The sequence below is a fragment of the Gastrolobium bilobum genome, unplaced genomic scaffold (assembly GCF_033153095.1).
Source record: "Gastrolobium bilobum isolate Gb01-03AN ecotype WA unplaced genomic scaffold, APGP_CSIRO_Gbil_v1 utg2810, whole genome shotgun sequence".
NCBI lineage: Eukaryota > Viridiplantae > Streptophyta > Magnoliopsida > Fabales > Fabaceae > Gastrolobium > Gastrolobium bilobum.
Genome location: NW_026895666.1, coordinates 239,214 through 257,054, shown reverse-complemented (window position 1 = coordinate 257,054; position 17,841 = coordinate 239,214). Strand labels below are relative to the sequence as shown.

The 17,841-nt window shown below is 33.7% G+C and overlaps 2 protein-coding genes across 2 annotated transcripts; both read left to right on the top strand.

Moving 5' to 3' along the window:
* Positions 1-3,880: 3,880 nt before the first annotated feature.
* Positions 3,881-7,357, top strand: LOC133287682 (uncharacterized). The gene is made up of 7 exons (XM_061485343.1): positions 3,881-4,140; positions 4,315-4,548; positions 4,629-4,689; positions 5,018-5,140; positions 5,726-5,826; positions 6,765-6,894; positions 6,989-7,357. The coding sequence occupies exons 1-7, from the start codon at positions 3,881-3,883 to the stop codon at positions 7,355-7,357; spliced, it is 1,278 nt and encodes a 425-aa protein (XP_061341327.1).
* Positions 7,358-13,243: 5,886 nt separating this feature from the next.
* LOC133287194 (uncharacterized) lies at positions 13,244-14,440 on the top strand. Its single transcript, XM_061484765.1, has 2 exons — positions 13,244-13,530; positions 13,609-14,440. Exons 1-2 carry the CDS (start codon positions 13,467-13,469, stop codon positions 14,073-14,075), a joined length of 531 nt encoding a protein of 176 aa, XP_061340749.1. The 5' UTR covers positions 13,244-13,466; the 3' UTR covers positions 14,076-14,440.
* Positions 14,441-17,841: the final 3,401 nt, after the last annotated feature.

Below are 17,841 nucleotides of genomic sequence, written 5' to 3'. Positions count from 1 at the left end.
TCTCTCTTAATCGATTAAATCTTCCTCTTAATTGATTTAATCGATTAAAAATTATATTTAATCGATTAAATATATCAAATGAGTGTGAAAGCATTGATTGATTGCGTTTTGTATTTAATAGGAGCTGATTGTATTTTGTATTTAATAGGAGTTGAATGTGTTTTGTATTTAATATGAGCTGATTGCGTTTTATTAAGAGTTGTCATTTTACGAGTTGGTTACAGATTGTCATCAATTCAAATTTATCTGTAATTTGTAATTCTGAGCCTATTTATGGACAACATTTCAATGAAATGAGTAATTATATCAAATGAGCGTGAAAGCATTGATTGATTGCGTTTTGTATTTAATAGGAGCCGATTGCGTTTTGTATTTAATAGAAATTGATTGTGTTTTGTAATTATACCAAATGGGCAACAAAACACAATCAGCTCCTATTAAATACAAAACACATTCAACTCCTATTAAATACAAAACGCAATCAATCAATGCTTTCACGCTCATTTGGTATATTACTCATTTCATTGAAATGTTGCCCATAAATACGCTCAGAATTATAAATTACAAATAAATTTGAATTGGTGACAATATGTAACCAACTCGTAAAATGGCAACTCCTAATAAAACGCAATCAGCTCCTATTAAATACAAAACACATTCAACTTCTATTAAATACAAAACGCAATCAACTCCTATTAAATACAAATCGCAATCAACTCTTATTAACTTGCTTATTTGCTTCATATGCATGTAATCTGCTTTTGTTTATGGAGGAGGTTTGACATTTATTGCCTGTTGGGAGATTTAATCGATTAACTTGAAGATTTAATCGATTAAATCTTCAAGTCAACCATTTTTGCCAATTTTTACCATTTAATCAATTAAATCTTCAAATTAATCGATTAAAAAGGGGCAAATTGATAGATAATTTCGAATAAGGGGCAAAATAATTATTAATTAATTAATGAAGGATAAAAAGGTCAAAAAGCCAAACAATTTTCCCATTAAATCATATAGCAACAAGTTCAATATTTTTCATATAGTTCTATTTTGAATTACTTATTCTCTTATATTTTTTTAATTATTTATCCCCTATGTTTTTTTCTTCAATTTAGTTTCATCTTTGACATTGTTATAAAATTAATTAATTTATCTATTTTACATTTCTAAAAAAAGAAATTAGACTGATAACAAAAAGTAAAAAATAAAAAGAGTAAACACCTTTTTTAGTCCATGTCAATATCTACGAAGTCCTTTTTAGTCCCTGACAATAAAAAAGTACCAAATTGGTCCCTGAAATTACAAAAAAGGGCCATGTTAGTCCTTATGTCAACTCCCAAATATGTAGAATGACCCTTTTCTTGTACTTTCAGGGACCAATTTGGTCCTTTTTTATTGCCAGGGACTGAAAAGGACTTCGTAAATATTGCCAGGGACTAAAAAGGGTGTTTACTCAAATAAAAATAAGATCAAATATGTTGGAAACTTATAATATTTACATAAAAAACTAAAAATAAAAAAATAAAGACCAAATATATCTAAATCAAGAAGAAGAAATAAGACGACAGATAAACATAAATTGAAGACAAAATAGGTTAAAAACTTACAATAATGGCGGAAAAGAATAAAAGTAAAAATACTAAAAATATTCTTAATAAAAAAGAAGAAAATAGATCAAAGACAAAAAAGAAATAGAAGAAAAAATTTAACAAAAAATAACACAAGAAATAAATAGAAGAAAACTAAACATGTATTATAAGTTTGGTTTTAATATTTCTAAAGTGAATGTAGATAAGTTAGCTACATTCGCTCCCAAAACGACGTCGTTTTGAGTTGAAAAATTAAAAAATTATAATAAAAAAACTATTATAACCCTGAAATAAACTATAATTACAAAAATACCTTGATTTCCGTCTCAAAACGATGTCGTTTTGAACTCAATGTAGATAAGTTATCTACATTGATGGTAGAAAAAACGAACCTATAAGTTTTCAATATATTTGATCTTTTTTCTATTTTATTTAGATATATTAATTTTTTTATTTCTTTTTACTTTTAGTTTTTTTGTCACTATTAAAAGAAATAAGAAAAAAATAAAACCAAAAATAAGACAAATAAGATAAATAAATTAGTTTTGTAAATTTCTAAAATATTTGGACTTATTTTTTCTTTTATTTCTTTTTATTTTCAATCTAATTTCTTCTTTTTGATTTAAACTATTTTCCATTTTTCTTATATTATTGTAGGGAAAACTTCAAATATTCCCCTGTAACTTTCCTCGTAATCATTTACCCCCTCCTAAATTTTTTGAATCATTTACCCCCTTACTTAACTTTTTTTTATCATTTACCCTCCTAAATGAAGAGGGTAAGTGATAAAGAAACTTTAAGTAAGAGAGGTAAGTGATAAAAAATCTAAATAAGAGTGTAAATGGTTCAAAAAATTTGTGAGGGGGTAAGTGATAATTAAAAAAACTCATAGGGGCATAAAAAAAACTCATAGGGGTTTTTTGAAGTTTTCCCATTATTGTAAGTTTCAAACATCGGTAAAGCTTTTTTTCCGTCAATAGAGATAAGTTATCTCCGGTGAGTAGGGGTATTCATCAACAGATCCAAACCACGGTGACCGAACCGAAAAATCGATAACCGAATAAACCGAAAACTAAAAAATCAAAAACCGAAAAAAAAATCGCAAATTTTAATTGGATTAAATCGTTTTTCGGATTAGTTGATGAAAATCGATCCAATATATTAATTTTCCTCTACCTATTCGAACCTTTCTCCAATCATAGCCCAAAAATTTTTAAACTCAAGATCGATTAACCCATCAACTAATTCCAAGAAAAAATCTAGTCACATTTCATCAACAAAATTTCATCCCTGTAGAGCTTCATATTTCATTACAAAAAAAATTATATTATCGTTTACTAATGCTTTTGTATTTTTAAAAAAAATTACAAAGCTAATATATACAAAAGATGTTATTTGCACAATAATCATGAAATAAATTTTAGGATTCTCAAAAAATCGAACACCCATCTAATCCAATCCGAAAAAAATTGGATTGGATTTGAAAAAAATTTCAAACTGAATGGATGATTATATGATCAAATTGAAGGGATTGGATTAGATGAATTTTGCTTCCAAAACCGATTTAATCCAGAAGACGAACACCCCTATTGTCAAGTACATTTCAATTTGAATTGGTAATCCTGCCGACAAATACAAACGATTATTAATGAAAAAGTCATCAAATCGTATTACTGTATGTAATTATGCTTTCCAAATTACAATAAAGAATAAAATGAAGGAGGATAATAGTCTTTACATTTATAATTTTTTAAGATTTCAATACCAAAACGATGTCGTTTTGAAAATAAATGCAGATTACTTATCTGCATTAACTGCTGAAATATTTTTCCCATAAAAATATATAGAGGATAAATGATTAAGGGAGAGGTTATACTTACAACATATTTTCCTTTACAACCAATATCTTAACCGTTGATTTCCGTCAATCAACGGTTAAGATTTTTGCAAATAAAATTTATTAATTAATTATTAATTCGCAATAAATCTTAACCATTGATTGACGGAAATCAACGGTTAAGATATTGGTTGTAAGAGGTTGTAAAGGAAAATAGGTTGTAAGTATAATCTTCCCCAGTGATTAAAAGCAAAATTTGAGCGGTTTTTTTTTTTTTTTAAACTATTCCCGATTGTAAAATAAATTTATTTATTATATATTACTGGAATTGAGGGGACGGGTCAGTGTGTGTGTGGGTGGCTTGCAGCACCATCTCAATCTCATTCCAAACAAAATCCCCAGAAAATCGACCGTTGCGGATTCGGCTCTTCAAAGTTCAAATTCAAACTCAGCAATGCCCGCTCTGAGAAAGAGAAGCCGAACAGCAGAGTCTGCAAAGAGCAACACGCCTCAGCCCGAGAATGGTAACCATGATCAACAGAAAATATCTCTGTACGAGCTCTCCAGAGAACAAAGAATCCGCGAAAACCGTGAGAGAATGGGAAAGTTGGGCATTGTGGACCTCTCTCTCTCCCTCAAGCTCAGGCGCGCCCCAACCACCCACAAAACCACTACTATTGTTCACCCCTCTGGCCCCGTTCGCCGCTCTTCCAGGTTCTTCTATTACTATCTGTGTATCCGCTTATGCTATGTTACGAAACAAGAAAAGGGTCTCCCATTTTTATTAACTTTCGCCCTAAAAATCCAATCTTTGATATATCTGTCTGCCTAGTTGTCCAGTTTTCAGGCTTTTCCGTTTTAGTTTTTGTGTTGATGTTCTCTTCCCAGATTGCAGAATGTGTCTCCTGTTAGTTACTCTGAAGTGCCCCACAAGAAAGCTGAGTGTTTGGAAAATGCTAAGGTTGTGATAAAGGCAGGTTCAAAGCCTGAGGTTTACACTGAAGAACATGAGAAGCTGTTGGGCAACACTGAGAAAAGCTGGACGCTGTTCGTCGATGGTTATGGGAAGGATGGGAAACGAATTTATGACTCTGTCCTAGGGAAAAGTTGTCACCAGTGCAGGTTAGCACCTCCACCTCTCTCTTACCCAAATAGAAGAGTAAAGTATCCCTGTATATTAAATTTGTTATGAGTGGTTTAAGGTGCATTGTCTTTTTGTCTGCCATGATCTTGTATTTACCCCTTTCGAGACATGCTTTGTGGGTAACATGACACCCATTTTTTGCCAGAAAATAAAATACCATTATTTTTTATTGTGCACGCATGTATTGTAGCAGCTATGTGAACAGTTAGTGCATTTGGGATGGGTTATATTTGGGATGGGTTATATTGACAAATTTTATTTCTTACAAATTACAAATAGTCAGACTTCAGTCAAGAATGTATAACGGACAGGACTGGTCAGACTGAGTATAGTTTGTAAGTTTGTAAGAAAAAAAGTTTGTAAATATAACTTTCCCCTTCATATATTTACTGTATGCCAGAAAATAAAATACCACTTTTTTTATTGTGTTCATTTACTGGGTGTTAGTTTGGGTTGGCAGTTAGTGCAATTCAACAGCTTGCAGCAGAGCTTGGTGGCTCCTTGACCTTGGGAAGGATGTTCCAGGGTGTTTTATGTAGTGATGGTGCCTTCTTCATGTGGAATAGCAGAGTGATAACAGTTCTGTAGTTTTCTGAGGGTTCATGTGCACTAGCTCATGTTCTAGTTATTCCAAAATAGGAAGGGTTGTGGGTGGCCGTTTTAGTGCAGAGATCGTGTTGAAAGTGTAACCTAATTAGATTTTATTCCAAAATAGGTTCATGTGGGTTCATGTGCACTAGCTCATGTTCTAGTTATTCCAAAATAGGAAGGGTTGTGGGTGGCCGTTTTAGTGCAGAGATTGTGTTGAATGTGTAACCTATTTAGATTTTATTTTAGCTGAATAAATGTTAATAAGAGAACTAATCTGAGTGAACTTTATTCCCGAAATGAAATCTTTGATGGACTCGATATCTCTGCACACATAAAGAAAGGTACCCTTTTAGTTTTAAGCCATTATTTTTACATCTTTGATGACTGTGCAAAAAAAAAGGTTCAATATTCTTTTCATAAATTTTGCCTTTCTCTTTTCTTACGATCTTTGAAAAATAATCATTTTTACCATGACCTCATTTATGCGATGATTTAGTTATGTGGTCTATCCGTCTGTCTATTTTTTTTCTTTCCTTTTTAGTTTTTAATGAACTTGCTCACTAGATGAAAATAATATTTAGGCAAAAAACTCTTGGTTATCGTACATGCTGTATCCAATGCAACATGGTCCAAGGGCAGTTTTGTGGAGATTGCCTATATATGAGGTATGCTTTCTACTACATGTTTCTGCCGTTTAACATCTTTGGTAAGAGATACTACAGTCTACTCATTGTGCGGTTTTGTAGGATATTTTTATAGACAAATCAGGATAATGTTGATGCCCTAGTCACGAAGTGTATACTTTCCCTATTTCTTTTAATTTCTTGACTAGTAAAACAAGTTTTAGATCACTTTGGCAATGCTGGTGGACCAAGAGGTGTCTCATTTGAGTCATTTCAACAATAAATGTTCATAGGATGTAACTTTGAATCAGCCATGTTGTCTTTGCAAATATGCCATTTGAACCATATTTTCCTATCCTTGGGTTCTTTTCCATATTACAAATTTATGTTGGTTTTATTTCAATATAGAAAATCATGAATTTGCTAAGGGTCTTCTAGATTACAACTATATAAACTTATTTCATTCAAATAAAAAAGTAAGATTACTCAACTTATAATATCTTCAGTATAGTTTAAAACTTGAATTATTTGTGGTTGATCATTTTGTTAATTACGCTACTATACAACTTTGTCAAATCATTTACTATACAACTTTGTCGAATCATTGATCACGCTGATTTAATTAAAACTTTTAGTTATAGTTATGATAGCTGTTAATGACTCAAGGTATTATCAAAGTCTAATCTCAGGCATGTGCAAACACATCTAAAACTGTTTTCAGGATTAATGGTGCATGGTTATGCCACAGCCCAGAAATATATCCCAAAAATTCCTAGATTATGAAATGTACCTATTTATCATGATGCTAGTTTCTTTATCATGTAACTTCCGTATATTATTACGCTTCATATTTATCATAAGTCTAACCATTGGTATTGCTTGTTTTAATTTGAACATGACCACCCCAGCAATTTATGATTTCCCATGAGTGTACACTTAATCTGACCTGGTGCTTCTTTTTCCTTACCCTGCTTTTGTAGATATGGGGAGCATGTACTTGAAGCCTTGCAGAATCCAACTTGGATATGCCCGGTTTGTCGTGGAATTTGTAATTGTAGCTTATGCCGTCAAGCCAAAGGATGGGCCCCTACCGGCACTCTATATAAAAAGGTTGCTCCTAATTCTTTACCATAATTTTGTTAACCATGAAGTTGTTTCTTCAAAGCTTGAGTTGAAGCTAAGCTCAAATTTCTCCTTATTTTAGATATCAGCTTTGGGTTACAAATCAGTTGCACACTACCTCATTCAAACCCGGCGCTCAGATGTAGATGAGGAGAAAAATGCAGATTCTCCCAACCCAGTTTCAGCAAAAAGGTCACTAACTTTCTCTGATGGTGACGTTAATGAGTTTCCTGAGGTTAATGGGAATCATCTCGGGTCATTGAAGCCTATAGCTGAAACTAAAAGTGATGATGATGTTGTTTCGGCAAAGAGATTGTTGGTTTTCTCTGATAAGCAAGAGCAGCTTGACAAAGTTGAGTGTTCAGGTACCATGAAGCTACTTGCTTCTTCCTCCAAACCTTGCTCAGACAGCATTGCTGGAAGACTTAGGCCTAGGCTCAAAAAACCATGATGCTTACTTCTTTTTATTTTACCCTAGGATATTGCTGGAGTGATTAATGTGCTTATTTTGCAAGAAAACATTATTTTTTGAGATAACCGAACTTGGTATTTTGGCACGAACACTCTTCTGTCAAGAGATATAAGTTCAAGTTCAAGTTCAAGTTCAAGTATCAATATAAGTTCAACAATCTTGCTATCAATTTATTGCTAGCCCTCAAACCAATACTACTTGGTCAGTCTCTAATCATAATGGGCCACAGGGACTGGCAAAGTGGGCCTTTGGATAATTATCCTTTATGCAGATATATTTTTACCAGAAATTGTTGTATTGCGAGTACCTTTGAGTTTTCTCAAGGTATGATAGTCAAAAATTAATCTTTTCGAGACTTAAAAATCAGCAAAGTGTGTTGCGAGTATCTTTTGGTTTCACCGTTGAACACCCTGAATTAGTGACCCACGGAAGGACCTATTATGAATAAATCCTAACTTCTCACCCCTATTAAAAGACTTTCGGTTTTTGCTCATCTACCCCATGATTTTATACCCGTACAGGATCATATTATTTTATTATAATTATTATTATTGTTATTGTTGTAAAATTACCTGTAATTGTGTTGGTTTATCTTTTTTAGTTCTTCAATAGTTGTACATATAACTTTTTTCATTAAATAGGTCAGACATTACTGGTGATTTATGAGTTACTTTGCTCTCATCGATAATCTAAAAAAATATTTTTATATACAGTGAGTCTATGGAGGAATTGAAAGATATAAATATATTTCGACCACAAGAAATATAAAGACATTTTTCTTGATCATATATTGACAGTGAGTCTATGGAGGAGGCACATTCAGCATTTGCACACCACACTGCAGTGCTTGCAACAGCATAGATTCTTCGTGAAATTGAGCAGTGTGCTTTTGGAGTTGGAGAAATTGAATATTTGGGACATAAGGTCTCAAGCCTGGGGTACATGCTGACCAAAAGAAGATACAAGCCATGCTATCCATGCCTTTTATTATGGTGAAGGATGGAATTTTATTCCATAAACAGAGGATGTTACTTGGTCCTCGATCCAAATTAATTCTGTTAGTGTTGAAGCAAGTTCATGATTCGCAAATCGGTGGTCATGCTGCGGTTCTCAAAACTTTACTTCGGGTGGCCTCATCTTTCTATTGGGAGAAGACGTGAAAAGATGTCAAGGAATACGTAAACAGTGTCAAGTTTGCCAGCAAATGAAGACGATAATACAACCTTCTTTTGGTCTGCTGCATCCATTACATGTGCCGGAGGGAGTATTTGAAGATTTGACATTAGACTTTATTGTTGGTTTGCCACCATCTAAGGGGCTAACAACAATTTTAGTCATTGTTGATAGGCTTACAAAGTACGCTTATTTTGGTGCTTTGCCTACTTCATTTCCAGCAGCAAAAACGACATACTTGTTCTATGATTTGGTGGTCCGCTATCATGGATTTACAAAGTCGTTGATCTCAGATCGCGATAGAATTTTTTTGAGTCAATTCTGGGGAGCTATTTTCAGGTTTAGTAGAACAACGTTGAAGGCAAGCACATCGTACCATCCACAAACAGACAGACAGACTGAGGTGACGAATCGTTATGTAGAACAATATCTACGTATATGCTGTCATAAGCAGCTGCAAACATGGTCCAAGTTATTATGTTGGGCACAGTTCCATTATAATATGATAGTGCATTCAGCTATTGGGGTATCTCCTTTCCAAGCTTTGTTTGACAAGAGTCCAACATTGGTTCCTTTGTATCAGAGAGGGTATGGTGAAGATTAAGGCAGTTGACACCTTGTTGGAGCAGTGTAATCTATTGTTAGCGAGCCTCAAGAAGAACCTTCATCAGGCTTGCATCCGGATGAAGACATAAGTAGATAGACACAAACGTGAGAAGATTTTTCAGGTGGGTGACTTCGTTTGGGTGAAATTACAGCCTTATAGGGGAGTATTAGTGGAACGTCGTTGTTGTCATAAACTTGCAAAGAAGTTTTTTGGGCCATTCAAAATCAACAAGGTCATTAGTGACGTGGCATACGATACGAGTTGGAGCTATCGGTGGGGAGTAAAATTCATTCTACCTTTCATGTCACTGTTAAAACCATGGTTTGGTCCTCCGTTGGATAAACCAATATTCATGCCAAAGTTTATAGTGGATAACAAACCTGTCTAGGAGCCAATAGCCATTATGAGTAGCAGATCAGTGGAGCAACGTGGTAGGATAGTAAGAGAATTCTTAGTGCAATGGTCAGATACACTCCTTGAAGATGCTTCATCGGAATAAGAGGAATATTTGCATAAAGCTTACCCAAATTTGGTCGAAAGGGGGGGGGGGGGTATGTTGCGATAGGAAAAGAACATGCACAGAGGGAAAAGGTTCCTTCTTTAAGGCTGAAAGATCACTACTGTTAGGGATGTTAATTTTAGAGTATTGCGATAGGAAAAGAACATGCACAGAGGGAAAAGGTTCCTTCTTTAAGGCTGAAAGATCACTACTGATAGGGATGTTAATTTTAGAGTATACTTACATTAGATGGGATAAGTGATTGTGCTAATCATTGGGTAGTAGGACCATACGGGTTGTAATAAGGGTGTGGTATTAAAGAATAGGAGAACAAATTAACCATTTTTTTCTGCAGACTTATATAATAATAAAGAAACAAATTCTTGATTGTTAATTCTCGTTTTAACCTAATTTCCTCTGTTCTTAGGGTAAAATCCCTAACAATATTATCAGATTTTTTATCAAAATTTTCACACGTCTAATTTTTCATTTTTCTGAGAAAGTGCGGGTGGTATTCTTGGGTAGTATTTTGATTTATATTTTACACACACACAAATTTTTTGAAAAAATCACATTTCTAGAAATTTTATCAAAAATCTTCTAAATTGAATTACTACTCTCATTTTTTTCAAGAATCTAAAAATAAACCCTATATCAAATATACCCTAGTGAATCTGCTGAGACTGAAAACAAATAATGAAAAAGGTGACATTTGAATACTTTATTTCAAAAAATATGTCCTTTTTGTATTAAAAATATATATCCTTTTAGTTATTGCTTCTTTTAATGGTTATGAATTGCAAATTAATTTCAAAATACAAAATTATAGCATCAAAGTCTTTATACTTTTTCCAACGAAAAAAAAGTCATTATACTTCTTATCTTTTGAGGACAATGGTGTTTTTTTTAAGAAAATAATAATTTAACTTCAATGCATTATTAAATTATAATTTTTCTACATTATTAACTACCAATATATTATTAAATTATTTAAAAAATCAACTACTACGACTGTTATTCAAGAATTCTAGTTTTCCTAAAATAAAAAATTTACTCTCTACATTAAACATTTTTATTGGCATCATAATGCAATTAAGAATGACAATACATTGTTTTGGGAAAACGCGATCATTCTGTTCCAATAATCAGTTCAATTTTGAAATGGAAAATATATTTTTTTATTAAGTTTAAAAGATTTCCTATTGCAAGAAATTCCTCTTCTCATGAGAAGTCATTTGCCCATTTTATTTTTTGTTTATTAATTTATATTTAAATAATTAAATGTATTTTAAATTAAATATTAATTGAATTTTTTCCTTTACTATTTTTTGTCTAAAATTATAGTAAAAATTGTTAATAAAAGAACTAAAAATATAGATAACCAAATTCCTAAGATAGAGTAATTTACAAATAACACGAACTCAATCTAACTATATTGATAAGTAATGACAATTATATTATATAGGACCAAGTTCAAAAATCCTCATAGGTTTCTGCTTTGAATCATTTATTCTCTTATATTATTTTTAATCATTTATTCCTTATGATTTTTTCAATTCAGATCCATCTTTTTGTCACCATTATAAATGTAACTAATCTTCATATTTTATTCTTTTTAAAAGAAGAAAATAGACTGATGACAAAAAATAAAAAAATAGAAGAAAAATTGAGACGAAATATGTTAAGAATTTACAATTTTACATAAAAGTCTAAAAGCAAAAAAAAAAAAAATTAAAAATAGAAGAAATAAAGATCAAATATATCTAAATCAAGAAGAAGAATAATAATAAAAATAATAATTTAGACCGCAGACAAACAAAAATTGAAGAAAGGACAACTAAATATATTAAAAACTTACAATATGATGGAAAAAAATAAAAGTAAAAATACTAAAATAGTCTTGATCAAAAATAAGAAAATAGACTTAAGAGAAAAAAAAGTAAAAGAAAAAATTTTACAAAAAATAAATAGAAGAAAAATAAATTTGTATTATAAGTTTTCAATATATTTGGTCTTTTTTTTTTTTGGTCAGTTTATTTTTTATTATCACTGTTAAAAATAAAAGAAAAAGTCCACACAAAAAAATAAGAAAAAAATAAAACCAAAAATAAGACAAATAAGAAATAGAAGATAAATAAATTAGTTTTGTAAATTTCGAACATAGTACTTATTTTTTTTTGTTTTCAGTTTTTTTTTATTTAAATTATTTTTCATTTTTATGATATGAGTGTAAGTTTCGAACATATTTAGTTTTACTTTTTTCTATTTTTTTCAATTTGATTTTGATATATTTAATTATTTTTTTCTATTTTAGTCTTTTAGGTAAGAATTGAAAGTTTTTAATATATTTGGATTTATTTTTTAATTTTTTCCCTTTTTTCCCCTTAATTTTATTTCTTCTTTTAAGAAATATAAAATAAATAAATTATTTAAGTTTCTAAGAGCTTATTTAATGTGATGTATAAGATATAATAGAATAAATTTTTATTATATATTGTGATATTTTTAATTATTTAGTGTAATCATCAATATTGTAAGTCACTTAATACATCAAAATAGGGTTTAGACGTGATAAAAGGGTGATATATTAAGTTAAGAGTTTTGTTTTTCTCCTTTGCTGTTAGAGGAAATTTTTTTGTACATACATATATTTCATGTGGGTCCTACCATTAAAAAATTAAAAAAAAAAACAAAAAACATAAATTGATGTATAAGTGGGCTTTTTGACCCTTATGCCCCTTAATTAATAATTAATTACCAAATTGCCCCTCATTCAAAACTATTTCGAAAATTTACCCTCCCCAACAAACATAACACCAATCTGCCCCTGTTTGACCGTTGACCACGAAGCCTACCCGGGTACACCATTACCTACCCGGGTAAATTTTGAAACTTTTTATCTACCCGAGTATGTAGGGGTGTACCCGGGTAGAGTTCTTGAATCTGGGAAAATGTTTGAATTATTTACCCGGGTACAGAGCAGTGTACCCGGGTAAATCGCGTCCAGAAACCCCAATATGTATGGGTTTCGGCCATTGTTGCGAGGTATAGGGTTTTTGAAACCCCAAAATCTTTCTCTCTTACCCTCTCTAATCCGAAACATCACACATATTTCATCTCATCATTTCAGAAAGCTGAATCTTGGTGGGACATTGAGATTACATCTCCACACTCCCATTTTGTGCTAAAAAATCCGAACCAACCTCCAAACCCAAAACCTAGATCTAATTTTTGTGTGAAAGATGAGTTCAAGTCCAAACATGGTTCCTATAGTTGTTTACTACAATGGGAGGCATTTTGAAGGTCCGAACGGTGTCCGATTTGAAGGAAAAACAAAAACGATGAAAATCAAAGTGGGCACTACATGCAATGAACTGAAGGAGAGAATTCTTCAAAAAATGGGGTCAGAAGGCATACATTCCATCCACCGCATGATAGCCAGGTTAGAGACTGTAGTGGATATGGATACAATATACTACATTGGAAACGATATAAATGATGATGAAGATGTGGAGTTCGTAACAGATGCGTTTGTTGAATGGAAAGTATTAAAATATATTGAGATATATGTTGAAGTTGATGTTGGACAATCTTCATCTTTACCGGTGCATACAACCACTACTGCACACTGTACCGGTCAAGAAGATACAGTTGTACGATCTTCTGCACCTCCTCAGGTAGCATGGGATGAGGATGAAGAGGATGAAGACGAGGACTATGTGGACAGCGAAGATGAGGGAGAACCTGAAAGTGCTATTCCAGAAGGTGATTCGTCAGACACTGACGTGGACGGTAATTTTGAGGCTGACATGAGCGCCGTAAGTCTCGGTACCCCAGCCTTGTCACCACTTCATGTCGACCCAGTCAGTAGTGGTAAGTTATTAAATTTGAATATTTGCTTTAGACAATTTATTATTTGTGGTAAGTTATTAAATTTGACATGATCTTTAGATGCAGGGTCTGAGGAGCCATTCTGGAATGAAAGCCAACATTATTCATTCATTAACTGGGCGCACCCTAATGACGAGTTGGAGATCCTATATGGCGATGATGACTTGCACGGAGGTTGGAAGTTAGGAGATCCGTTATTTGTGCAACAAGAATTTGGGTCCAAACCAGAATTGCAACATGCTGTGAAGATACATTGTATGAAGGGGCGCAGGACAGCCATAGTTGAAAAAAGCGACGAGTCAAGATTTGTTATGAAGTGTAAAAACCATGCTGACGGTTGTCCCTGGTATATGAGGGCAATTAAGCCGAAGAAGGGAGCTAACTGGGTGGTACGTAAATGGGGTCAAGGTCACACATGCCTAAATCAAGGCCTAGCACAGGATCATAGACAGTTGGATTCAAATGTCATTTGTGCGGCTATAATGAGTATGTATTCCACTGTTTATTTAATGATTCAGATTAATTGAGAATATGGTAAAGTTAATTTTTTTTTCCAGATATGTTAAAGGAAGATCCATCCACAAGACCAGCTCTGATACAGGAGAGGATACAGGGAACATATGGATACAACATAACGTACAGGAAGGCCTGGAAGGCAAAAATGAAGGCCATCGTTAAGTTGTTTGGTGACTGGGAGAAATCGTACGCATTCTTGCCAAATTGGCTGAAGTATATGACGGAGGTGAATGTGGGTTCTGTGTTCAAACTTGATACAAATCAATGTTTTGATGAACGTCGGGTTTATACAGACAGGGCCGTATTTCAAAGGGTTTTTTGGACATTTCACCAATGCATTGAAGCATTCAAACACTGCAAGCCTATAATTCAAATTGACGGCACTCATCTGAATGGGAAGTACAGAGGTACTCTATTGATTGCAACATCTCAGGATGGAGATGGATTTCTGCTCCCTATTGCCTTTGCTGTTGTTCCTCCAGGTGAGTAAATAATTTTGCTTTGGGGTATGTGAAAGCATGTGACCCTTCTTTGCCACTTCATACTGTAAATAATTTCTGAGCTCATCCCTATTGACTTTGTTGTTGTTCCTCCAGGTGAGAGGTTGGATGATTGGTCCTGGTTTCTTAGCCTTTTACGTTTTCATGTCACACATAGGCATGGTATTTGTCTAATATCCGATCGTCATCGAAGCATCATAAGGGCGGTGAAAGACCACGGAGGGTGGCAGCCTCCATATGCTTATCATGTATTTTGTCTACGTCACATCGGAAGCAATGGTGCAGGTCGTATGATGAGACAGGACGTAGGTTTGGTCATATGACAACTAACCTATCTGAGTGTAGAAACTGACAAGTTGCTAACAGGATAATGAGCAAAATGACCGGGCTCAGCGTCTGCCCTCCTAGTCTCTGTAACAATGGTCTCCCGGTTATAATCACCAAATATATGATGGCTGTCTCCATCATATAGTGCTGCTCCTGAGACACCATCAAAATCGAACCCCAGTAGCTCCGTCCAGATAGGAGCAGTCATGATGATATCAATCCTGCATACACGGGAAGTCAGCTCGCCTTGCGAGTAGCCAAGGTTCTGGTAGAAGGCTCTTACCATAACCTCCGAGTATGGGCACCGCATCTCCGCCAGGTGAAGTAAATGTGTCTGCTCAAGAAGCGGCACGATGTCAAAACGCTCTAGGTTGAAGAATGCCGAATCCAGTGATTTCGGTTCGCAGATCTTCCGGGTCATGAAAAACTTCACGAACTTCTCGTGTGAAGGAATGTCATCCTCAAACAAATATCCGAACGTCAAGTCCGGAGCCTGACTCGAAGCAGCCTGGGGCTGAGAGGATGACGACCCATCGTGACGACTCTTGGTTCTTCTCTCGGAATGGGTCACTGGCAGCTTTGAAACGCGTCGAGAGGTCATTGTGTCACACTATTAAACTGAAAAAATAACCAAAATCAGAAATTAGATACATGTTAGGGTTAGGGTTAGGGTTAGGGTTAGGGTTAGGGTTAGGGTTAGGGTTAGATTCAGGGTTAGGGTAAGCGTATGACATACAAATTGATAAAATAATTCGGACAGAATCAAATGATATAAACGAAAACAATGAATCAGAACAGAAATCATAACATAATTGAAAAAACTGAAAAAAAAAATGCACCTTTGATCGATTTCAATCGGTAGAAGGCAGAGAGGTTGCAAGGTCCGCGAATGATGATCACAAACAAGACGAATTAGTGCAAGATTATGCCTCAAATCGCTCAAGATGACACTCCTCCAGCAGCTCTACTCGGGTACCCCTTTTGTGGGTTTTCGAATGGGGCTGCTGGGGTATTTTAAAACCCTACCGTCGCGATTTACCCGGGTACACTTCTACGTACCCGGGTAAATAATTCATACATTTTCCCAGATTCAAGAACTCTACCCGGGTACATCCCTACATACTCGGGTAGATAAAAAGTTTCAAAATTTACCCGGGTAGATAATGGTGTACCCGGGTAGGCTTCGTGGTCAACGGTCAAACAGGGGCAGATTGGTGTTATGTTTGTTGGGGAGGGTAAATTTTCGAAATAGTTTTGAATGAGGGGCAATTTGGTAATTAATTATTAATTAAGGGGCATAAGGGTCAAAAAGCCTGTATAAGTGACATATAAGCTGTCGAACTAACACAAATTAATCAAATTTGTAAAAATAAAAATTTGTAATAAAGTGAGCAACCTGAATCGTTTCTAAAAAATTTACAAGAATCAATTATAAACAAGAAGTAAAAATGGGGTTTTGTGCGATTAAAAATAGAAAGTAAAATAAGAATTTAAAAACAGAAATTATTAATTAAAAACAATGAACCCAAAAATTAAGATTTCAAGATATCCATCGTTGGACAAGGGATTCCGAATTACTTAGAGTTAATCATGAGAAATATTTTATCCGATCCACTCTTTCTTTGATGAATTCGAAAGGTCTCGTTGAGTTCTTCTTATTCTCAATAACTTAAAAGAATATTTTTTATGGCTTTAATGTTTCTAAAGTGAATGTAGATAAGTTATCTATATTCGCTTCTAAAACGACTTCGTTTTGGGTTGAAAAATTAAATAATTATAATGAAAAAACTATTATAATCCTGAAATGAATTATAATTACAAAAACACTTTGATTCCGCCTCAAAACGACGTCGTTTTGGGTTCAATGTAAATAAGTTAGCTACATTGACTGTAGAAAAAGTGAACCCATTTTTTATTAGTATAAATAACTTAACGGATGTTTCAAAACACTCAATTTCTTTCTTTTTTTTTATGTTTTTTCAAAGTGAACTTCATGTATTGATTCATAGAGATTATGTGTCAATACTTTTTTTTAGAAGTTGAAATGGGAGATTATGTGTCAATACTTTTTTGGGAAGGATATTGTAACAATTAAATTGTGTTACTACTATGTTACTACCAATCAATCTCACCGTTAGATCGATTATGTTGATCCAACGGTTATATTCATTTTTATCTTTGTATGGTTATGATTTTCCATATTTAAAGTGAAAGCATTAAATATAAAAAATCACATTTAAATATGGAAAATCACAACCATATAAAGATGAAAATAAACATAAAGTATTAAATTTGAGAAATGATGACCATACAAAGATGGAAATAAATATAACCATTATATCAACATAATCGATCTAACGGTGAGATTGATTGGTACTAACTTGATAATAACACAACTTGATTGTTACAATATCATTTCCATACTTTTTTTCACAAGTTTAAAGAAAAGTAAAAGAAAGAAGGGATCAAAGAAATCACTTGAGCCGGCCCAAATTTCACTAGACCCCACTCTTGTACAAAATGAGAAAGTCCCAAGTTAATCTCTCTATGCCCCTCCTACCCCTTTCTTCCCCCATTCAACAGAGGCAACTGGTTCAGCCTCCTCCACACTGCTCCGCCTTGGGCTCGTATTTGGAGTAAACTGTCTTGGGAACCCTAGATAGACCAACACCACCACCACACCAACAAGAAGAAGTCGTTAACCCACACACAGAAACGAAAACCTTCGAAAGATGTCAGGAGTTGGACCTATTTCGCAGGATTGGGAACCGGTGGTGCTAGAATTATGATATATGTAAAAGTCCGATGTGCTAGATTTTTAGAAAGACATGTAAAACCTTCGAAAGATGTAAAATGATATAAAAGACATTTCGGCGCCGTCAAGAAATGTTTGCTCCTCCGCTTTCCCCTTTCCTTTCGAGACTGCTTCAAATTTTTAAGTCTCTAACCC

Excerpts from the sequence above, each read along its gene's own strand:
- LOC133287194 (XM_061484765.1), top strand. The coding sequence starts at position 13,467 with ATGAGCGCCGTAAGTCTCGGTACCCCAGCCTTGTCACCACTTCATGTC. Across the intron at positions 13,531-13,608 it reads TGTCGACCCAGTCAGTAGTG|ATGCAGGGTCTGAGGAGCCA; the intron begins GTAAGTTATTAA and ends CATGATCTTTAG.
- LOC133287682 (XM_061485343.1), top strand. The coding sequence starts at position 3,881 with ATGCCCGCTCTGAGAAAGAGAAGCCGAACAGCAGAGTCTGCAAAGAGC. Across the intron at positions 4,690-5,017 it reads TTTCGAGACATGCTTTGTGG|TTTGGGTTGGCAGTTAGTGC; the intron begins GTAACATGACAC and ends ACTGGGTGTTAG. Across the intron at positions 5,141-5,725 it reads TCTTCATGTGGAATAGCAGA|ATGAAAATAATATTTAGGCA; the intron begins GTGATAACAGTT and ends CTTGCTCACTAG.